The following is a 24,518-nucleotide window of genomic DNA, read 5'->3' on the forward strand; positions in this document are numbered from 1 at the left end:
ATTATACTACTCTTAAATGTTATAAAATTCACAAAGTTTAACTAAAAGTGAAAAAAGGCAAGATGAAGAGCCCTCATTCCCCACCCCCCAAATGGACGCCAACTTACCAAAAGAAGAGCAAAATTTTAAATGGCCCTTATGATAATGGCCATGATTACTTTTAGATCATGTCTAAAAGATCTAAAAGATCATTACTTTTTAGATTTATGTCTAATGCCTTTTATGGAAAGGTTTATGGAAAAACTGGCCATTCAGAGCCAATGATTTTTATCCTTTTAAAAGTCACAGACCCCTTAGAGAATCTGCTTCAAGTGACATATTCCTACGGAGAAAAACTTATACATGCTTATTTTTCTTCCAATCTCAGAGACTGAAGCTTATCCTTGGACTTCAGTTAATAATTCCCAATTTCAAAGATGAATCAGTAAGTTGGATCTTCTATATTTATCTCCCGCTTGCTAGTATGTGCTGCTTTCACAGAAAGCATTTAGTCTTTAATTTTGTTCCATTTATTTTTTTCAATTATCTTAATTTTAAAATCAAATTGTTTTTACATTGCCAAAGCAATGCATGCTACTGCAGAAAATACAGATGAGAAAAACTTTTCAGAAAATGTATAACCTCACCTCTTGGATAATACTTTGGTACACAGTGTATCCTTCCAGATTTTTCTATTTATATACTTCAAAAAAAAAGTGGACTCATAGGTACATTTTATAATCTGCTTTCCTCATATAACAACACATATTACATCTCCACATCTGATCTCTCTAGTGGCTTCCAGACTTCTTTATTCACTCAACTTGCCTACTTGATCTTGTTATTTCAAATTTAGCGTAGTCTAAATGGAATTTTTAATATTCTCCATAAGCTCGTTTTCTCCTCAGTCTTCCCCATCTCAGTAAATGGAAATACAACCAAATTCTTCCAGCTAAAATCCTCATCCTCCACTCCTCTCTTTCTGTCACCTGCCACACCCAATTCATCAGTCAGTTCTGTCAACAAGAATTCCAAAATACATTTTGAATGTATCCATTTCTACTCACCTCATTGTCACTACTATAATCTAAGACTTCCATGACTACTGCAAAAGCCTCTTAACTTGGCTCTCTGTGTACGCTTCTGACCCCTGCAACTTATTTTCCACATAACTACAGTGACCGGTCCAAAATGTTCAATGGATCATGGCACACCTCTCCTTCAAGAGGGGTGCTGTTGTACTCTAAAAGCAATTTAAACGATCATCACATTCAAGGTCCTCCATGATCTGTCGGTGGTCACCTGTCTAACCTCCATTCCTGCGCTCTCCTCTTTCACTCGGCTCAAATCTGTTGCCAAACACGCCAAGTACTCCCATCTCAGGGCCCTTGCTTGTACCTGCTGTTCTCTCCTCCTGCAGCGTTTGCCCTAGCTTTTTACACGAATAGCATCTTCTCACCATTTGGATTCCATCCCAAATGCCATCTCATCCTTTTCTGCCTACCTATTCTGGAGTGGCCACCCCTCCCCTGCATTCCCAGTACCCATCTCACTATCTTATTGTTCTCTCTTACTGTCTTCACGTGTTTAACAGAAACTGGACTTATTTTGTTAATTTGTTTGGCTACTGTTCATCATCTCCCTGCCCTCACGCACTCTTGGAATATTTTAAAATTTTTTGGTGTTGTAATACTTTAAAAAAAAATCTTTTTATTTTGGAATAATTTTAGATTTACAGAAAAATTGCCAAAAAGAGTTCCCATATACCACTTACTCAGTTTCCCCAATGCTAACACATTTGTGAAAACTAAAAAATTAACATCAGAGTAATACTATTAACTGAACTACAGACTATTCAGTATTTCAATTAATGTCTTTTTTGTTCCAGGATCCAATGTAGGGTTCCACCTTGCAAATTTACTCATGGTATCTCCTTATGTCTCCTCCAATTTGTGACCATTTCTCAGTCTTTCCTTGTTTTTCACCACCTCTAAAATCTGAAGAGTACTGTTCACATATTCTGAAGATTTGTCTCATATATTCTCATAGTTAGAGTGGGATTGTAGATTTTTGGGTGGAGTACCACAGAGGTGAAGGTTCTTCTTAGCATATGATAGGGGAGGCAGGGGCAAATGATAGCAACATGACTTATCACTTTATTACTTGATATTAACTTGATTACTTGATTAAGGTGGTGTTTGCCAGATTTCTTTATTGTAAAGCTACTATTTTTCCCTTTCCATACTCTATTCTTTGGAAGGGAGTCACTAAACCCGGTCTACACTCAAGGAGAGGAAAATTAAGAAACTCGCCTGAAGTGGAAGTATCTACATACGTTAATTCTTCCATGCATTTTTAATTATGAGAAAGTGAGGCAGTGGCATTTGCAGTAAGTCTCTTAACGACAGACATTATTCGAATATTTATTTACCTAAAGGAGAAACTGTATTTGTTAAATACTCTTACCTACCAGTATCAAGATACCAAAGATCCTTGCAGCAAACTTGACTGTTCAGTGCTTTTTTGTAGCCATCTCTTCCACTCCAAAAATATAATCGAGTGCCAACTGCAACAGCGCAGTGTCCAGCTCTCGGTCTTGGTCTTGAATTTTTTTTATCTTCCTGAGAATCTGATACTAGGGTGGTCCACTCTGCTGTATCTAAAAAGATAGACATATCCATGACTAATCTATTATTCTTAAACAACAAAACAAAAATTCTTTTATTAATAAATTGTACTTCAATAAGTAACTCTTAAAAGACTCACCCAGATTTAGGTAAGAAAATGAACTGGTACATCTCCATTCACAATCATGCGGTGAAGTCTCAATATTTTCCCCCTTATGTGGAACCCATCCACCAAAAATATACATCCTGAACAGCAAAGAAAAAGAACATAAAGTAGCTGACATTTTTTCTAAAGTTTTATTTTTTAGATTAAAATTCTAAGAACAGACTTAAATTTCTTATTTGTTAACGCCAAGCTACAGAACTATTCACTCGCTTATCACTGTCAAGGTAATGGGAATAAGATAATGAATAATGTAGTATTTCAAGAGTTTACAATTTTACAAAGCAATAAAGAATCAAATTATTTATCTCTGGCAAGTTATTTAAAGTGGGAAATATTTCAATTATAATACATTTGAAAATCAATAGTGTATGTAACGTACTAAGGTATCTCAGTCAGAAAGATATTCAAATGATCTATGACATTCAAAGTCAAATTTAGAATTGTATGCATATAGTAACCAAAGAGGATTAGTTTCATATAACTTTGGCCACTGATATCACTGCAATAAAAAAATTTAAACCATGTTCCTCAGGTTCTTGAGACATGCCTAATTGCTACTAAAGGAGAAAAGCTCATCAGGCAGAGTTGACCTCAAGCCAATCAGAGAAGCTCTATTTTTATTTTATATATCAGAGTTCCAATGAAAAGCTACATATTATAAAAGTGTTCTTCTGTTTTAAAAATGTCTATTTTGCTTATGTCTGTTTTTCAAAAAGAACTGATGAGGTTCTAAATTACAACTAGTTGTTTCCTAAAACATTACTTTTAAGGTAAAGTCCCTATACAAGCAAATAATATGCAATCCTGGCTCGGTGTTGCACAAATAAGGGACCTTGTTGATGACAGTAACAACACACCATTAAGAAGTGCTCTCTATGTACCAGGAACTGTTTGAAGCATTTTCTATGTATTAATCCATTTAATCCTCATTACGACCTTGTGAAATAGAATTTACTATTATCTACATTTTGTATTTGAGGAAATTGAGATATAGACAGATTGTTTCCTTGCCCCAGGTCAAAGGAAAAGTAGCAAAGCTGAGACTTGAATTCAGGCAATCTGGTTAGAGTCTGTAGTCTAACCATAACTCCATCAAAAGTATAATCACTGAGTATACATATCAAATCAAGCACTACCAAAAACATGTAAAATATGTAAAAAGAAACAGTGAGTTGGGTGTGTCAAACCTGTCTATACAGAACCAATCAGTTTGACAACACTCTGCCTTACACTTAAGTAATATCTACTCTGTGCAAGCCATTGTAAGGAACGTAAAGAAGTATAAGGGGGCAGCTTGATAAGAAAACAGCACATTAAGAATTTTAGCTTCCATAGGCATTTTATTTTAACTCCAGTAAGCACAAACATTATTAAATTCAGTAATATATTTCCAAGAAACTAGTAGCATCACACTTTTTTAGTGTATCTTTCTTAAGTTGGTTAAAAAACACACAAACAAACCAAAAAACAAAGAAACACCATACTTGTTTCCTATAACACTGGCTGTGTGAAGGCTTCGTGGAAGTGGCACTGTCCCTTTAGTTTCTGGTTTTGACCATGACATAGTTTCTAAAAGTAAAAATAAGTACATTAGCAACTTGATCTAATAACAGCAAATTACATGAACTGGCAGAATTTTAGAAAAGGACTTACTAAAATAAAGCAAACATGTTTCAAATTGTTACTTGAATTTTATTTTAAAATAAGCATTTCCAGCTGACATGAATTGCCAGTCACAGAAATTATTTACACTTAAATGTTAGTAATTATAATAATGAGGTGTATTTAGGGTACCACCGATTTTGAATTGAGGCCAGATTAGGCATATTAACGTTTTAAGTAAGGGTACATTGTATAGAAGGTAGTCAAAAGTGAAATGTATGCCTACTGCTCAATCATTCATTCCTAGGATCTCTTTAAAAAGAGCTACCCAAAGGTTTTCCACTGACCAGTAATGACATTACTAATGCTATACTTCCTGTACAAGGGGTAACCATATAAATTTGATCATCCCCAACTGGGACACTTTACAGAGTGAAACGGGGTACTATTTATAATTACTGGTACAATAAGCATTCCCAGGCAAACCAGGAAATACGGTGGCCCTACTTATAGGGAGTACAGGAGTGTTAGTATCATAAACAATCATCTGTTTAACCTCATTGATCAGCCACCATTCACATCACACCCCAGCTGCCCCGGAGATGGCTCCAAGTGCTAGTTATAAATCTAAGTGCAACTCAATAAATACTGTACTCAAAAATATTTTTCAAAGCAATTTTTATATTTGCCTTTATCAATCATAACCAGTTCCTGAACCTGAATCAAGTTAAGCTTACCTAAGTCAAGTTGCCACAGGTCATCCAGGCGAGAACCACACATTCCACCAAAAACATACATTTTAGGACTGCCAGAATCTTTTTTGCAATATATAACAGCTGTGTGGGATTCTCGCGGAGAAGGCACAATCCCTTTTGTCACTGGAATGCTCCAACCCACAACACCAGAACCATGCTGTAGCTCCAACTCATAGAAATCATTTAAATACCTAGAATATCATACCAGAAATTAAAAACATTAACATAATATGTACTTTTCATCTGCTTTTTGTTTCTATCTATAAAGATAATATACGCTTACTGTGAAAAATTCATATAGTATAGAAAGGCATTAGGAGAGCAGGAACCCCATACTCATTCATTCAACACGTATTTATCAAACACGGCTGTGTACCAGGCACTTTTCTGGGAATGAAGTAGTTAACAAAAGAGATCTAAAAAATTTCTGCCATCAGTTAGACAATACTCTTATCCATGAAAACAACAGTGATGGTTTCAAAACAGCCACGGATTCTCTGACACTCTTCCCACCAGGAGGTAGGGTCTATGTCCCCACCCCTGGGTTCTGGGCAGGCTTGTGATGGCTTTAACTATTAGAGTATGATGAAGCAACACCACGTGATTTCTAAGGCTCGGTCACAGAAGGTCAATGCAACTTCACTATGGAACACTTGCTCTTGGAATCCTGCACCACAATGTAAGTCCAACTACCACAAAAACCACCATTTAGAGAGGCCAAATGTAGACACATAGGATGACAGTGCCAGCTGAGTCCATCCTTTAGCCGTCTCAGTTGAAGCATCAGACACAGAAGTGACCATTCACGCCTTCCCATTTGAGGGCCTAATCTTCACTCCCGTATCCTCTATGAATTCCTAATGACAGAATCCATGAGCATAAATAACGAAATGGTTGTCACTTTTCATTACTAACTTTTGGGACAATTTATTACGTGGTCTGTAATAACCAGAAAAATCACAATTGACAATGACTGGTAAGACCGCCTGCTTGAAGCATATCCACACATGTATAAATGAGGCATACTACAAATGCTGCTTCGCAAGTTTTCTTTTTTTTTAAAATTTCACTCTACAATGTTGTAACAATGTTCTACATAGCTTTTAAATTCTAGAAACTGGCATTAAATTTCTCAACGGTGACATGGATGTTTCCAATGTTTTGAGCAAAATGACTTTTATAGAAACCTATTTCCTACCAAATTATTACTCAAGTATGAGGGAGGAAATTAAAACATTTGAGGATACATAAAACTTCAAAGTTTAGCCATATAATTGTTTTGGGGAAAAGTGATTCTAGACATCAATCAGGAAAAATAAAAGGAATTCCAAGAAAGAATACACTGAATAAGAAAAATGGTAATGCAAAGAAAGCAATAATTTATAATTACATTTAAATTGATGTTGATGATCTTGGTCATCTAAATAATCAGTAAGAAAGACTTACGAAAAAATTAATTTCTTAACATTATTGTAATACGGAATAAGATTCAAGACTATTGGAACGAACATATGGACAAAGGAGGTAAGCAAAAAAAATCACCTAAAGTTAAAGATAGTAATCTATTCCCAAATGTGTGTAATAATTTCTGAGCAATAAGGAAGCACAGGATTAGCATGTATAACTTTCAGATCATTAAAAGGAGAAGAAGAATCAAAGAAAAACAATAAATTAAGAAAAGGTAAACAGCAGGAAAAATAACCAAAGCATACCCTCTGGAAAGCAACTAGTAAGATTAGAAAAACAACACTATAAATAATGTCAAAAGAAAAATGATAAACTGTGAAAGCAAATTTGGTACACATCACAGAAAAAGATTAAATTTCTTAATGTAAAGAGCTCCTACAAAATCAAGATAATGACCAATCACACAATAGACATAGATAAAAGGATATAAAGTAACAATTCCCAGAACAGGAAATAAAAATTATATAAATGTATATGTATACACATGCAGATACATAGATATATAGACATACATACATACAAACGTTTGCCCTCATTTAAAAATATCTAGTAAAGGCAGGAAAAGTGGGGCAGGGTAGGGGGTAGCAACAACAAGCAGAGTTAACAGAAGACATAAAATAAAAGGGCAGGGAAAATCTTCCCTATTATAAAACAATGTCTCTTGGGGGCAGGGGGTATGCAGAGGAAACAAAATAAAAGAACCCCGAATCCAGCTATAAGCAATTAACAGCAAGGATTATATTAAACTATTTAACAACTGATATGGCACAGACGTAAAACAGATTAGAACAGACGCCAGCGAGTATGCTATACCAGTTCATACTGATTATTTGCTAGTCTTACTTACAAAAGATAAGTCTACAACAAAATAATACACACAGGTTGGAAATTAGATATACAAGAAACAAAACACAAATTCACAATCACACTAGCAGACTTTAAAATATTCAGAAGTTGATATAACCTAGTTCCCACCCAAAAACCCCCAAAGCTTTGAATAATAATTTAAAACAGTGATTTAATAAAGAACCTTGTACCCAGTCAAGAACTCATAATCTTCATGAACACCTATGGCATAATCACAAAAATTGACTGTGAAACAGACCACAAAGACAATCTCCAGAAAGGAGAAACCCCATAGTCAACTTTTTTTCTTTTAACCGCAATACAGTAAAAGTAAATATCAGCAACAATAACAAAACTTTCCATGTGGAAATTTTAAAAAATTATGCACAATTACTTTGAGATTAAAGAGAAAAACAGAAATTAATGACAAGAAGAGCACTATATATCAAAACTCATGGAATATGGCCAAAGCTGTAATCAGAGGAAAGTACATAGCATTTATTAGGAAACAATACTGAAAATAAATGAATTAATAACCAAATTATTAGAAGTGAGAAAAAGTTTTAAAAAATGTTGGAAAAAGCATTCAAACTAGTATTAATAGAAGTTTAAAAGAAGCTAGGAAAAAGGGAAAAAAGAAATGGAATAGAGTTGAAGAAAATAAATGAGAAATATTTTAATAAAACAAAAAAATGGTTCTTTGAAAACTCCAATAAAAAAACAAACCACTTAGCAAGTCTGATTAGAAAAAAGAAAAGACAACCACATACATTTAGGAATGAGAAAAAAGATGTTAACCACAGATTCAGAGGTTTTAAAGATACAGGGAGAATTGTCATAATTTTTATCAATAAATTTAAACAACTAGATGAAATGAGTGATTTTTCAAGGAAGACACAAATTACCAAATGACTCAAGAAAAATTAGAAAATCTAAATAGATCAATAACTATAAGCGATATTGAAAAGGTAGTCTAACATCATCCCCTTAACTTATTATTAATTCCAGAAAATTATGGAAAATTACTACTAAATATTCAAGAAATGTTTTTTAAGGATAATAAGAGATGGAGAACTTCCCACAACCTCAGAACATAGCCCTGATTATGTTCCTGCAACTAGCAATGGCAACTGGACCTGGAGCTGAGCTGCGCCCTTCACAACTAAGATTAAAAGGACAACAAATTGACTTTGGGGGAATAAAAAGGTCCGGGAAGTACACACTGTTCCCCAATAAAGTCCTGTTCAAAAAACAAAACAAAACACCAAAAAAATAAATAAATAAATAAAAACTTAAGGAAAAAAACAGACAGCAGGCCAAATTTGGCCCGCAGCATGTAGTCTGTAACCCCTAGTTTAGGAAGAGCCTAGAAAAAGACTCATTTATATGAGGATAAACATATGACAGAGATGGGACTTCAAATGAACAGGGAAAAAATGGATTATTTAATAAATGATGCTGGGAGAATTGGAAATCTATTAGGAAGAAAAAAGTTGAAAGCCTCAGAGTAGTCACAAAAATACATTTCAAATGTATTAATGTTTTAAACAAAACACAAAGCTGTGAATGTACTAGAAGAACATATAGAATAGTTACTTTTATAAGTTTGGTGTAGGAGAGTCTTCCTAAGCAAGATACAAAACCAGAAAGCCATAACAGAAAATGTTGTCAAACTTGATAAAACAAAAATGAAAACCCTTTAAAACAAAAACGGCAAATAGAAGACTTGGAAAAAATATTTGGAACATATTAAACGTGATATAGAAAGGACTCCTAAGAATCAATAATAAAAACTGAAATCTATGAAAATATGACTAAAAATAATAAATGAATTCAGCAAAGTCACGATACAAGATCAATATACAGAGACCAATTGTATTTCTACATATTACTAATGAACAATCCAAAAATGAAATTAAGAAACCAAATCTATTCTCAGTCATCAAAAAAAAAAAAAATTAGGAATAAATTTAACAAAATAAGATAAAAACTTGTACATTGAAAACCTCAAAATAGTGCTGAGAGAAATTAAATATCTAAGTAAATGGAGAGACATTTCCATGTTCATGGACTGGAAGACTCTGTTAATGACAGCAATTCTCCCCAAATTGATCTATATATACAACACAATCCCTATCAAAATCCTGCAGAACTTTTTGCAGAGATTGGCTAACTGATCCTAAAATTTACAAAGAAATGCAAAGCACCCAAAGTGGCAAAATACACTTGAGAAAGAATAATAAAATTTGAGAACTTACATCTTCCAATTTCAAAACTTACTACAAAGCTAAAATGTGGTACTGGCGTAAGGCTAGACATACAGATCAATGGAATAGAATTAAGAGTCCAGAAATAAACCCTTACAATTAGGGTCGGTCAACTGATTTCCAAACAAGATGCCAAGGCTAGTCTTTTCAACAAATGGTGCTAAGACAATTGGATATCCACATGTAAAAAAATGTATTTCGACATTTACTTTACCCCAGTCATAAAAATTAACGCAAAATGAATCAGAGATAAATGTAAGAGCTAACACTATAAAACTTTTAGAAGAAACAGAGGAACAAATCTTCATAACCTTGAGATAGGTAGAATTCTTAAATATGACATTAAAAGCATGATCCATAAAAGAAAAAATTGATTAATTGGACTTATCAAAATTAAAAACTTTTTTGTGTTTCAAAAGATAAAAGGAAATGAAAAGACAAGCTACAGACTGGAAGAAAATATTTGCAAATCTCATTTCTGATTAAAACAAACTTGTATCCAGGATATATAAAGAACTCTTACAATTCAATAATTAGACTACAAACAATTTAAAAATCAATTAAGATTTGTATAGAAATTTACCAAAGGAGATATACAAATGGCTAAAAAACTCCAGAAAAGATGCTCAACATCACTGGTCAATAGGGAAATGCAATTTAAAACCACAATGAGGTACAACCTTATACCCACTATTTTGCTACAATAAAAAGAGACAGACAATAACAACTGTTAGTAAGGATGTGGAGAAATTAGAAGCCTCAGACATTGCTGGCAAGAATGTAAAATGGTACAGTCACTTTGGGAAACAGTTTGGTAGTTCTTAAGAAGTTAAACATAAATTTACCACATGACCCAGTAATTCTGCTAGGTTTGATCAAAAGAAATCAATACATGTCCATACAAAGACTTGTATGCAAATGTTTATAGCAGCATTATTCATAAAAGTCGAAAAAACTAGAAACAATCCAAATATCCATCAACTGATGAATGGATAAATAAAATGTAGTACATGCATACAATGGAGTACTATTCAGCCATAAAAAGGAAGAAATATTTGATCATGCTACAACATGGTTGAACCTCAAAAATATTATGCTAAGTGAAAGAAGATAAATGCAGAAAATCACGCTTGTATGAAATGTCCAGAAAAAGCTAATCTATGGAGACAGAAAATAGATTAGTGGTTGCTTGGGGATCAGGATGGGAATAGGGACTGACTGCAAATGGATAAGAAGTTTCTTTTTGGAGTAATGGAAATGTTCTAAAACTAGATTGTGGTGATAGTTAACCAACACTGTGAATTTACTAAAAGTCGTTGTATTGTACATATAGAAGGGTTAGATTTTATGGTATATAATTTATTCTTCAATTTTTAAAAAAAGAAAAATGAAGAAGGATATGACAAAGTTCAAAAATTGAACGGCAAATGTTCAAGAAATAGTTATCAAGCTCATTGCCAGGTTTTAAAAAAGTCAAAATAAACCCACGAATTGTATTCACCTATTAGCTTGGCAAAAACTAAGAGGGAGACAAGCTAGTATTGCCAAAGGTGTAGGTATTATCATATACTGTTATTAGGAATATAAATGGCTCTGTCTCTTTGGAGGTTGATTCAGGAGTACCTAACAAACTTAAATGTAAACACACTTTGACATCCCCCCCCAATTCCACTTATAAGTATCAATCTTACAAAATATTTATACATGTGTGAAAACTGTAATAGAAAAAAAAAGAAAGAAAAGAAAATATTTAAATGTCCATCAGTAGAGGAAAGGTTAAATAATTTGCATAATTCAGACTACTTTTCAGCCTTAAAAAAAAAAAAGGTCAATTTGTGTCTACTGCCAGGAAAAGAGCTCCAAGATATATCACTAAAGGAAAAAAACAACAAAAACAAATAAACCCAAAGTCACAAAGCAAAAAGAAAGCTCTCACTTCTATAAGTGAATACATGTCTGTGTAGGATCAAATTAACGCTCCCAACTCTCCTCTCCCAGTATGCAGAACATACATCCCTGGATCATTGACTTAAGGGCTTGGCCTTATGGCTTGCTTTGACCAACGGACTGTGAACAGAAATTAATGTACTAGCTTTAATCAGAGGCTTTAAAAAGCATTGCATGTATCTATTTGCACCCTCAAGTACGGTAAACTTGAGAAGCTTGCCTGTTAGATACAATAACCTAAGGAAGGCTGACTAATACAATGTATTACATGAAAAAGGTCCCCCAAAATACACATCAAACTGAATTATGTATGTTTGCCTAGGTTAGGGGACAGTGATGCTATAAGAAAAAACTTTATATACTTTCTAATTTCTTGAATTTTTATGAGTCTCTACCTAAAAAAATCTGTTTAATAGAAAAATGAAAAAAGACGTGCTAAAAGTAAAAGTACATGGATTAGTGTGGTGGGATAAATATTTTTTCATTTCCTCTAGTTTCAAAATTTCCGATGATGTTTTAGTGTATGTTATTTTTTAAAGTTTGGGGGAAAAACACACACACACAAAAACAAACTAAGACGTTAATCTAATGTAGGTAAAAAGATACATTACACGGTCATAACAACTATTGTACTATATGTGGATGGCAACTTTAAAAATTATGCCAATGACTTTATTTAGCTATCACAATGACACAGAAAGGTAGGTGTTTAATCACTCCATTTCACAGTGAAGGAAAACAAGCCTAGATTACTCGTACTAAAGGACACACATAGTAAGCAGTGATTCAGAAAACAGCCTTTTGGACTCTAAAATCTCCAAATCCTGAGTGCTATAATAACCAAGTGATCAAAACCCTATGTGAATAGAAAAGAGATAGTGATTAATTCTGTTTGGAAAAAGGAAGGGAGTATTGGTTCAAAAAGTATTCACTTTTGTGAATCACTCTGACAGCTTCCTGCATGAAAAGTGGAAATAATGGCCTTTTTATATTCAGATTTTTGTCTCCAAATTTCCAGAGAAACTTACTTTGAAAATAACATTTGTTACTTTTCATTTTCACTTATGATAATTAAAATACATCGTGGCTCAATAGATACAAAAATATTGCTACAAGCAGTTATATTAATATCACTTTAATAAGGATTTCTGATTAGAAACGGCATAGTTTTGAAAACAGATATACTCCACGGACTAAGGAAAACACAAATGCACACAAATTTGTTCATTGTTAAGTTTACAGGCAAAAGGCTAAGTTTCATCCCTTTTAACAATTAAAGGTGAAGAAATTAAATATTCTTAATCTAAATCGTAAAATAAGCCTTTGGGCTGAAAAAAGAGTCAGCATACCTGGGAACATTATTGTTGGAATCTTCACTTTCATTTGCCAGGCCACCAAACAAATAGCATTTGTTACCATATAAAGAAAAGCTATGTCCAAGCCGAGGACAAGGAGGTAAACCAGAAGTAGGGGGATGGGGTTTGACTTTTTTCCATAACCAACGACTTGCCTAAAAAAAGAGCATAAATACACTCAGACAAAATCAGGAAAGCATTCCTATATTGTTAATAGTGTAACATCATCTCAATACTTTTTAATCCGAATCCAATCAGAAGCTCCAATAAGTTACTTGTAGGACAAATGACAAGCAGATAACTTCTAGAATTAAAATAAATGTTCCAATAGAAATTCAGTCTAGTCTTTCATATTCACAACTTTCCACAACGGCAAACTAAGCTTATAATAATAAACACTAACAGTCCTAAAATATTTTGCAAATAAAAATTATTATATATAGCTTTAAGATTAAAAGTAATTTATATATTCCTACTTTCTGAAATTAGGTAATCTATGAATGGTATATATTTTAACCTTTAAATAAGCATAAAGACCATTTAACAAACAAAACTCCAAAGCTTATTCTCTGGCCATCCATGATTTCTTTATCTAAAACTAACTGTGAAATGAGTTGCTTGTAAATAGGTATAATCCACCTACCTCTGCCAATTACCAGATGCCCTCATGATCACGGCCCAGGGAACATATGCACAGTTCAGTAATAAAAGTCAATTAGGGCTGTCACAGAGGGCTCTGAGTCTGGTTTAGTAGTGAGTCAAATTTAGAAAGGATATGCGAAACTGTTACCTCTTTTTTGTATGTACTGCCAGAAAAAAAAATGACTATTAGTGTGAGGGTAACAATTTCTTTAACTAAGGCAGAGGTTTTCAAAGTATTGTCTGGGGACCAGCAACAAGTGGGAACTTGGTAAGAATGCAAATAGTGAGGCCCTACTAGATAACACTGATTCAGAAACTCTGGAGGCTGGGCCCAGCGATCTATGTTTTCGCCAGCCCTCTATCTGTGTTTTCATCAGCACTCTGGGTGCTTCCGTTGCAGGCCAACCTTGAACTACTGCACCAAAATACAAAAGCCTAAATATGTAACATGTACAACTGATGATAAGTAACAGACATCTTAATGTTACAAATGTTGCACTAGATATTGGAAAAATATCTTAATGTTACAAATGTTGCACTAGGTATTGGAAAAAGCCTTACATTAGACACTGGCTTTTTAGTGAAGTGGAAACAATTTCTTCAAAACTATAAAAGGTGAATCTCACAAATTTAAACTATTTTGCAATCTTTCGAAGAATTATGAGTAATGCCATTATTAAAGCTACAGGCGGAAATAATTAATTTGAAAGGCACTTACTTGTAACTCATATAACTCATTGCTGTATCTTCCATATTCAACCATTCCCCCAAATACTAATATTCTGGTACCGTCACAGACAAATCCATGGGCAGCACAGCCTGGAGGGATGTCTCCTCTAACAGCTGGTAGGAACCACTGATTTGTAACTAATTGCCAAAATAAAATTAAAAGCAATTATAATAAACAGTTATCACAAACTATGAGTATGTAGTTTGTATGTAGCACTGATATATATCAGTGGTTCTTAACTGGGGATGATTCTGCTCCTGCCCCCAGCGGCAAACTAAAAATTCTCAGTTGTCATAATCGGAGGGAGAGGGTGCCACTGGACACTAGTGGGCAGAGGCCAGGGACGCCGCCAAACATCTTACAGGGTGCAGCGCAGCCCACTACAACAAAGAATTCTCCAGTTCAAATGTCTACAGCGCTGTCATAGACAAACCCTGATCTGTCACATTTCATTCTCACAAAAATCCTACTTGATGAATCTCATCATCTCCATCGTGCGAGGGAAAAAAATCTGACACTTAAGGTTTGGTAACTTGAGCGCTGATCACGAGCAACTGGCGGAGCAAACTTCAAACCAGGCCGAACTTATTCCAGAGCCAGGGTTGTGCACGACATCCAATGGTCCAATAACTTTGTAACTTTATACTCCGGGGTGCCAGGAGGAGGAGAAGGTGAAACAATAAAATGTCTCCTACGCCAATAGTTTGCTAACCTTTAAATGACCACTATGGTTCAAGTGGATGGGTCAAAGAAAAGTTCCTGATCACGACACAGACCCCAAATGCAGTAATTTTCCTTATACCAAGGGACACACTTTCTCACGATCGCTGGGGCATTCACAAGTGGGAAATGTATTCCAGCCGCCTCCCTCCTCCGCGGGGGCTCGCACAGTCGGGCCTCCCGGGCCGTGCAGGGGGCGCCCGCCGACCGTCCGCCCTCGGAGCGGCGCGCACACCCGCCTGACGCTGCCTCCCCCACGAACCGCTTCCCGCGGGTTAACGAGGTTACCGACGCAGGAGAGCTCCTGGCCGCCACCTGCCCGAGGCGGGCGGCCTCTGGGGAGAAGGCGCCGCAGGCCTGTCGTTTCCCCACCTCACCCGCCCCGCCTCGAGTCTCCTCCTCCCGAGGAAGAGACACGGGAAGGGCCGGCGCGGCCTCCGCGGGGGCTGGGGTGGGTTTCTGACAGCACGGGGGCCGCCGCGCCCCGCGCCCCGCGCCCCGGGCTCCGGGGTGAGCGAGACTCGGAACGAGGCCCAGACGGTCAGAAACAGTCTCGCCGACGTCCGCCCGGCTGCGGCGGGAGGGGTTCGGGACCGCCCGCGGCGGGCCGGTTCTGCCCCGCGGGTACCGGGACACGGCGCGGCCGCCTGGCGCACCGCAGCGCCGGGGCCGCGCGGCCGAGCCGCCCCCCGCCGCCGGCCGGACGAGGCAGGCAGGGCAGTGACAGCTGTCAGGGCCGCGGCCGCCGCTTCGCCTCCCCTCCCCTCCCCCTCCGCGGCTCCCACAGGCGGGGCCGAGGAGCCGCCGCCGCGCCTACCCGTGTTGTAGACGTGCAGCTCGTCCGCGATGCCCTCGTTGCCCCCACCAAAGATGATCATCAGCTCCCTGATGGCCACGGCCCGGTGTCCGTGCCGGGCGCGGGGGACGGGCCCGGTGAAGGAGGAAACCCGCCTCCAGTTGAGGAGGCTGGGAGCCGCCATCTTCCCAACCCCCGCCCCTCTGCCCACAATTCACCGCGCCGGCTCCGGCGCCTCCGCTCGCGGGGGTGGGCGGGGACCCGCCCCCAGCGGTGCGCCCCGGGCGGGTGGGGGGTGTCACGTGACCGCGGGGGCCCGGGCGAGGCTGGAGGCCGCGGGGAGCGGCGGGGTCCTGGCGGGGAAGCCCCGCCCCCGTCCCCGGCGACGCGGCGGCCGGGGCACCTGTGGCACCGGTGCTTTGGTGGAAGAACACTTCCTGCCGACCCGTCTTCCCTCCCCCCAGGGCCCCCAGTTTTGTATTTGCCGGAGAAGGCACGGCGTTTTCCGTTACGGCCACTTGGAGCATCTATGATGTGCGGGCCAATCAGACCCTGGAAACAGTCACAGTACCACCGGAGGGAGGAGAGCTCGCGGGGAAGTTCCCAGCGCGGGGCACGCGGCGCGGGAGCGGAAAGCCTGTCCCGGCGGAGGGCGCCCGCGGACGCGCGAGGGGCCGAGGGAGTCGGGGCCACCCTCCGGCGGTCCGGAGAGCTGCCCCCGCGTGGCACCACCTGAGGGTAGGTGGGAGCTGAGCCTGCCAAGGCAGGTGGGGCCGGCCGGGCTTTGTGCATGCCTGGCCAAGAAGTTGAGGACCGCTGAGCCGCGGAAGGCTTTTTTCTTCTGTTTTGGTTAAACAAAGCAAGTGGACACTTGGGTCAACCTCAAGCAGTAGTTGGTGGTAATCGGAAGTGTCCGGACGCTGATGGGAACCACTTTTGAATGCCTCTTGTAATTGCAGAAGTCACCCGTGACTTGTATTCATCTTTTGTTTGGGTATATATGGAGTATCACAATTTTAATAGTTTTCCTTGCTGAGAATGTGTATACATTTTTTTGGCACCCTCTGTAGATTTGTTTTATTACTAATATCTGAGCGTCCTCCAGTGTCAAGCACTGACTTTATCTGTATTATCTCACATGATCCTCCCAACAATCCAGTGCAGAAGGTGCTGTTATCTCCTTTTCATGGACGGGAAAATGAAGCAAAGTAAAGTAATGCTCCCCTGGGCACAGAGCAGAAAAGAACTGGGATCGGGATTCTAACACAGGGCTGCTGATTCCAGGGCCCCTAACCCCAGTACCGCCTCTGCCACAGTCACCTGTATCCCTTGTAAGGCTCAGCTGCCTTGTGATCTGGTTCTACAGAATCACACTCAAAGAGAAAAAGTATTGAAAGTAAATCTGTACCTCATACGCTCGAGCTGGTACTGAAGGAAGAATACACACAAAGTACATCAAATTTCCTAAAATTTCTTTTTCTTCATCCCTTATCATTTTCAGTTTCTCTCCCATGCCTAGCTCAACCCTTTCCTCAACTATCTCAAACCTAAGCATGCCTCTCCACCTTCTCATCCATAACTTTGTTTTGAGGGGTGATTGTCTACCTTTTTTTTTTTTTAAAGATTTTTATTGGGGAAGGGGAATAGGACTTTATTGGGGAACAGTGTGTACTTCCAGGCCTTTTTTTTCTTTTCCAAGTCAAGTTGTTGTCATTTCAATCTTACTTGTGGAGGGTGCTGTTCAGCTTCAAGTTGTTTTCCTTTCAATCTTAGTTGTGGAGGGCACAGCTCAGCTCCCTTACGGGAGTTGGAGGGGGGAATCGAACTGGCAACCTTGTGCTTGAGAGCCCACTGGCCCATGTGGGAATCAAACCAGTAGCCTTCGGAGTTAGGAGCATGGAGTTCTAACCTCCTGAGCCATTGGACCGGCCCTGATTGTCTACCTTTTTAAAAAGAATCCTCACAATTCTTTCCAGCTCTTGCTTCTTAAATTCTTCCTCTTACTATTACCCCTATTTCAAATATGGTCAAAGAGAATTTGGGAAGGGAGGGGAAAGATGGCTGGGAACAAAGAAAGGAGGCTATGAATATTTATGTATTAATATTTTGCTCTGTCACATACATAATATGAGCTCTTAAGTGTTTCTGTCACAAAGTTGTTAGGTATCGGAAACAAAACTGGAGAAATTGGGATAAAGCAATGAGTTTTTTATAGAACTTAAAATATTTAATTTAAAGAACTATACTTTGTTGCGAGCATTCAGTGTTAAAATGTCCTTACTTTTTATGAATGATGCTGTAAGTAGGAGGAAGTTTGGGTGGTTTTTTTTTTTATGTCCTTATAGCAAAAGACAAAGGGCAAAATTAAAAAGTTGCAACCCCAACGCTGATATTCAAATTAAAAACACAAAACTGGTCTAGGATATTTGAAAGTGTGAAAATCCCTAAACTAGGAGAAAGATGAAGGCAAAGTAGTCTTAAGACAAAAGAAATTATAAGTTATAACTGGTTGCTTAGATAAGGAGCTGCAGGACACTGGAGGAAGTATATATCAGTTTTCTAGGACTGCTGTAACAAAGTACCACAAACCAAGTGGCTTAAAACACATTTGTTGTCTCACAGTTCTAGAAGCTGGAAATCCCAAATCAAGGTGTCAGCAGGACCATGATCCCTCTGAAACCTGTAGGGCAGAATGCTTCCTTGCCTCTTTCTAGCTTCCGCTGGTGGGCGTCAGTCGTAGGCAATCCTTGGCTTGTAGCTGCATCACTCCAATCTCTGCCTCCATCAGCACTTGGTATTGTTCTGTGTGTCTGTATTTCTTCTCCTCCTCTTAGAAAGTCATAAATCATGTTGGATTAAGGCCCATCCTAATGACCTCGTCTTAACTTGATTATATCTACAAAGACCCTCTGTTGGTATTGGATGTTAGGACTTCAACATATCCTTGGGAGGGGGAGACAATTCAATCTATGACTAAGTGCTTAATCCAGTGGGAGAGATATTGTACCAGAGAAGCTTTGACTCAACTCTGCTTAAGTGAGGAGTCTAGACGAGGTCCCCAATTTTCAAGATAACTACCTTCAATCTTGGAAACTACAGGAATGGAAGTTACCATGTAGGAGTATAGAAAGGGAAGAGAAGAGTGAAGCAGAAAAGTGCCACTGAGAAGCCAACATTTAAGAGGTAAAGACAGAAGGAGGCGCTCACGAAGGAAATGGAGAATGAGGAGCCAGAGAGGTCAAAAGGGAACTGGGTGAGAGTGAAGTCAAAGAAGCCACAGGTGAAGGAGGTTTCACAGGGGCGGAAGTGGTTATCAAAGACAAAAGCCATAGGTAGAGAGGTCAGAGAGCAAAAAGACGAAGAGTCTGTTTGATTTGCAAACTGGGAAGTTATTAGTTGCGTAGGTGAAAATAGTGGAGTGGGAGGAGGATAGGCAGAGAAGATTGAAGAATGAATAACAAGTGAGGAAGTGCTGATACCATGTATAGTCTACTTTTTACAGAGATTTCCCATGAGAGGAAATTAAAAAACAGTGGCTGGAGTGGAGAAATGGATACAGGGCGTAAATGAGACTTGAGCATGTTTGTCGCCCCAAAGAAGGATCCAGTTGAAAAGGGAAGACTGAAGGAACAATAGAGATGTTTTGTTCTGTTCATGATGTTATAACAACGTGCTACTGACTGGGTGGCTTACAAAACAACAGAAATTTATTTCTCACAGTTCTGGAGGCTGGAAGTCCAAGATCAGGGCCTTGTGAAGTCTGTCTTGCAGGTTGCAGAGGTGACTTCTCACTGTAACCTTGGTGGAAGGAGCCAGGAAACTCTCTGGCGTCTCTCTTATGAGACCACTAATCCCATTCATAAGGGCTCCATCCTCATGACATAAGCACCAAAATACCAAAGGACACACCTCCTAATGCCATCACCTTGCAGGTGAGGATTTCAACATACGAATTTGTGGAGGACATCAACAAGAACATATAGCAAGAGAAATGTCATTTGGAAATGCTTTCTGTCACAAGAACCAGAATATTCAACACACAGCGTGCTAAATGATACGGCTCTTAATTATCTTGCACCAGAAATCTAGGGTAGGTGGGTTCAGGGCTAGTTCAGCAGTTTAGTAGTATCACGGTTCTGGATAGTTGCTTTGAATTTCTCTTGACTTTTCCTTTGTGGTCACAAGAAGGCTGTTGTAGCCCTGGTCATTGTGTCCTCACACAACCATGCCCAAAGGCATGAAGCAGGAGGACCGCCAGGATCAGGTTATAGAGCTCTCCTTTTACAGGAAGGAAAAGCATCTTGCCCAGAAGCCATCCAGCACACTTGCCCTTAGGTTTTCGTGGCCAGAACTGGGGCATGGGGTATATTAAGATTATGTTTCTGTAGTGATAGAAACACCAAAATTATAATGGCTTTAAAAGTTGATGTTTCTCCCATGTAAATGAATTTTGGAAGTGGCAGTGGAAAGCTGGCATGGCTTTCAGTAAGTCCTCAGGGATTTGTACACTTTGTGGATTGGAATTCTTCCTTCCAACTCATGGTCCAAGATGGCTGCTCCAGCTCCAGCTATCACATGTATATTCCAGCCAGCAGGAAAGAGTAAGGAAAAGGAATCTTTCCCTCTCCAGAACACGTTCTGAAATTATATATATTATTTCTGCTTACATCCCATAAGCCAATATTTAGTTACAAGGCCACAGCTAGTTGAAGGAAGTTTGGGAAAGGTAGGTTTATTTAGAATGGCCATGTGCCCAACTGGTATACAAGGTTCTGTTACAGAAACAGAAGGGGAGAGCAGACACTGGGGGTCATCTTGCCAAGAGGGTGGCTACAGGAGTCTATCAAAGTGGTTGTTTGTTTGTTTTTAGCCTCAATAATGAAAAGAAAGCAAGGGAGAAAAAAGGTTGGAAATGACTTTTGGTTGAGCTAACCAACTAGACCTGCCTCAGGGAGAGTTCAACTTGATGGAGCAAGATCCTGGAGGATTGCAGAAAGATGGATTAAGAAGTACATGTAAAATTACATGTATACTAGGGTTGAATATGTTTCTATATTATAGGTTATGTAAATATTTATATTCTGTAAGTATATAATAGAAAACAGAAAGCTCTTTTGGACAATGCTGCTCTAGCCTTTTGAGGTTACATTAGAGAAGGTACCTTTATCTATCACTTTCTCTCCTTCACTCCTGCTCCCCCATGCCCAATACCCATCAGGCACCTGGACTCACACTATGGCATAGAGGTTAAGATCATGGGATTTAGAATCCAATAAGTGCAGCCATTTACTAGCTGTGTGGTCTGGGTCAGAGTATTTATCCTCTTTGAGCCTCGGATTCTTTGTCCATAAAATGGGGATGATAATAGCATCCATTTCTTAGGGTTATTTTGAAGATCAAATGAGATAATATATGTAACGTGCAGGCAGTCCTCCCTTTGCACGGTAGTGCAGTTTTGTAAAAATGACCATGTAAGTTGAAACACTGCAAAGCAATCTTAATTCTCAATGGGAAAAAATTACGATTGTTCCGTGACCTTTGAAAAATTTTGTCAAAATATTTGAAACGCTCTTACTGTTGGTTTTTAATGGCTAAGGAAATGAAACAAATTAGTCCACCTAATATTTGTTGTAATTTAAAATATTGCAAACATTGAGAATGAAATGTTTTATTTTTCTGTATAAAACTTACCAAAGGGTAGTTTGGACAGTGCTTCCCTTCTTGTATCACTTATTATACGGAGTGGGCATCTTTTCTGTGCCTTGGCAAATTGTCACACTCCTTTCTAAGTTTGGGTCAGCCTCTCATATTTTATTCTTCGCACTTTAAATGTCATGACACATCTTTGCGAGTTCCTTTAATGTGAACTTTTTGCCCTTGTTCCTTCTCTGGAACGTCTTCATCCTTTTCATCACAACCACTTTCCTCATTTATGTTCATAAATTCACCTCCCGTAAATTTTTCTGACGGTGTATCTAGAATTCAGTTGTGACAGAGTCTTCCCAAGGCCAGCTGTTTCTTCTCTACCTCCATTTACCTTTCATTTGAACTTCACTCCCACCGTTGTCACTTTTTGTTTCTTTGTAACACTTTTGTCTTTGTTGGCCAATTCTCTCTGTTATCCATTTTTGTACATATCACATGGATTTATCACTGGGAATGAAGGAAGCAACACAACTACAGGCTTTGCCGTCTGCACATAAACTGAACAATAGACATCACTGACCAGTCACCAACAGACACACTGCGAAAGAAGTGACGTGAGTGGTGACAGCTCATGATGTGGATCTGTTCTTTGCATAGTAATTTGGTGGACTGAACAGCTAGCAGCAAAGTTTGTACGTACGCCGTGACTCATAGTTAATATCCTCTGGTAACAGATTTAAACTGTGTTGTTGGCGGCGGGGCTGAGGCTGCTCAACTAAACCGTGGTGACTGAACTGTGTGCTGTGACCATGCAAAGCAAGCACGGTGCTGCGCTTACACCATGCCTGGCCTGTCGTGAGCGTTTCGTAAGTAGCACATTGTTTTACCTCTGTCATCATCATCATCACTATTTTCATTACATTACTACTGTTTCTATTCCTCCCCCTGAGCTACAAGCCACCGAGGTGTCAGCTTCAGAGGGAGGGCCTGGTGCTGGGAGGCGGCAGACAGTGCTGTTTTCAGCCAAGAGTCTAAATTGCCATGTCCAAAAATACCTGAAACTCAGTTGAGGACTCAGGCCAAGGGCTTATTGGCAGAGGTCTGAGAAAGGGTTTGGGGATGCCAGCAGGTAGGCTGAACTCCACAGCAGAGAGCCTGAGCAGGCACTGTTCCCGAGATGAAGGAAGCAGATGGTGTCTGAGAGGCCTGTTCGCAGATGGCAGGGCTCTGGCCATGGGTCTCTGCTAGAGCTGCAGCCAAGACATGGACAGGGCAGCTGCAAGGCAGAATTCTAGGCCAGTTAGAGCCCACACCATTTACCAGAACAGGAAATGGGCACAAGAGCCAAGGAAGAAAAACAGTCATCTCATGTGGGAGAGGGAACCCAGGGGCAAAGAGGAGGGTGCAGGAGAAGTTACTGTAGCTCGGGGGGGGGGCGCAGGGAAGAACCCAGAGCAGGTGACCCATCTCTGGGCACCATCAGGCAAAAGAGGGAACTGAGGCTCCTGTGGCTGCACTTCCTGCCACGCGTGGGGTAACCTGGGAGACAGGCGATAAATGGCAGCTTGTCACACTGACCCAGTTAGTGATTCACTGTCACCACAGGGTGCATCTTCCTTTCCTCCCAGTTACCTTTATCAGCCTTAACCAATTTTACCTAAGAACTTATCTACAAAGTAATACATTCAGCAAGGCAGGCTCATTGGGTAAGAAGAAATGATGAACATTTGACTTTCAACGAATAAGAAATACGCATGAGCTAATAATAACTCAGATACACATTGCGTTGACTAAGGATAGCACAAACTGAAGCCGCATGTGAAACACATAGGGATCTCATAGGACTCATTCAGGCACAGAGCGGGAACCCGACTGTGGGGACAGAGCCAGGAGCGCAGGTTCCAGGCTCTCGCCCTCACGTGGAAAGGTGCTGGCTCAGGTAGTAAATGGCCATCAACTGTGATTGGATGGCCGTCAGCTGTGGCTAGTTGGCCGTCAGCTGTAGCCAGTGAGCCATTGGTCACTAATATAACTGCCGTGGCTTCACTAGCAGAAAATGGGGGCTAACAAGAAGATGGTGGCTGAGCTAGCAAGAGCAGATTACAGAGAGGCGGATGCCGTCAGCGAGAGTATAGTGGTATGACTCCCCTACCTTTGGCTCCGTGAATGTTCCTTTTTGGCCTAGCCATGTCCTGTTCAGTGCGTTCTTATGTGGGGAGTGGGAACTGAGACCCCCGCATGACGCCCTGCATGACACTGACCCAACCGACTTAAGCCCATGAGGGTTGCTTTTCCTCGCATAGCAAGATGTTCCTTAAGTCGTTCATTCAGAACTGCTTTGGTGACTCCATGCCATGAGGGACTTAGGCTCTTCCTGTGTTCTTGCTCCACCCTCTAAACATGTGCCGGCTGTGAATCACATCCCGGGGACCCTAGCCACACTAGGCAAGGATAGTTTCTATTTGCTTATACAGACCTACCCTCCACTCTTGAACCTGTTGAGTGCCCTGAGAGGCTGACCGAAATGGATTACATCACTGGCTCCTTTACCCTCTGACTTCCAGTTGGGTTTGGCCAGTAGGAGGCCCCACCAACAGGAGATTGTAAGGTTGGGGGAATTAGCCCCCTAGTCCCTTTTGTGGGGGTCCACACAGGGAGCCCTGTCCATGCTGCTGTTTTCTCCCAGCCCTGCTAACCACTCCCTTCCTTTGTCCTGCAGGGCCGGGTATAGTAGTGACTCCCTGCAATGGCTAACCCCAGGCTACTGCACTATCTCTTAACCAGGTTGTCCTAACACAGACTACACCTTTTCAAACAGTGCCTTTTTCCACGTCTCCACCATCAGCCCATTGGAGTGAGCCCTCCATGCCCTGCCACGGCCCTGGTGACCAACACCGCAGTCTCTGCACAGCTGCTGTGACCGTGTGCGCCTGACAGCACTGGGTGGAACTTCTGTCCTCAGAGCTGCAAGAC

At 39.9% G+C, this 24,518-nt stretch overlaps 2 protein-coding genes across 5 annotated transcripts in view; one reads left to right on the forward strand and one right to left on the reverse strand.

Annotated features, from left to right (window-relative positions):
• Window positions 1-16,104, reverse strand: part of HCFC2 (host cell factor C2) — a 41,403-nt gene extending 25,299 nt beyond the window's left edge. For all 4 annotated transcript variants that reach the window (XM_081058526.1, XM_081058524.1, XM_081058525.1 and 1 more), the window contains exons 1-7: window positions 15,921-16,104; window positions 14,372-14,520; window positions 13,006-13,166; window positions 5,112-5,320; window positions 4,257-4,341; window positions 2,746-2,852; window positions 2,450-2,638 (exon numbers count right to left, since the gene is read on the reverse strand). In XM_081058526.1, coding sequence (XP_080914652.1) covers window positions 2,450-2,638; window positions 2,746-2,852; window positions 4,257-4,341; window positions 5,112-5,320; window positions 13,006-13,166; window positions 14,372-14,520; window positions 15,921-16,083 — 1,063 coding nt within the window. In that variant the 5' untranslated portion in view covers window positions 16,084-16,104. The remainder of the gene's footprint in view (window positions 1-2,449; window positions 2,639-2,745; window positions 2,853-4,256; window positions 4,342-5,111; window positions 5,321-13,005; window positions 13,167-14,371; window positions 14,521-15,920) is intronic.
• A 153-nt stretch (window positions 16,105-16,257) lies between these two features.
• GLT8D2 (glycosyltransferase 8 domain containing 2) overlaps window positions 16,258-24,518 on the forward strand; it is a 53,240-nt gene continuing 44,979 nt past the window's right edge. Inside the window, exons 1-2 of the mRNA XM_081060383.1 lie at window positions 16,258-16,637; window positions 22,280-22,411. The gene's annotated coding sequence lies outside the window, so the exon portion shown is untranslated. The remainder of the gene's footprint in view (window positions 16,638-22,279; window positions 22,412-24,518) is intronic.

The sequence above is a fragment of the Rhinolophus hipposideros genome (genome assembly GCF_964194185.1).
Source record: "Rhinolophus hipposideros genome assembly, chromosome: 9".
NCBI classification, from domain to species: Eukaryota; Metazoa; Chordata; class Mammalia; order Chiroptera; family Rhinolophidae; genus Rhinolophus; species Rhinolophus hipposideros.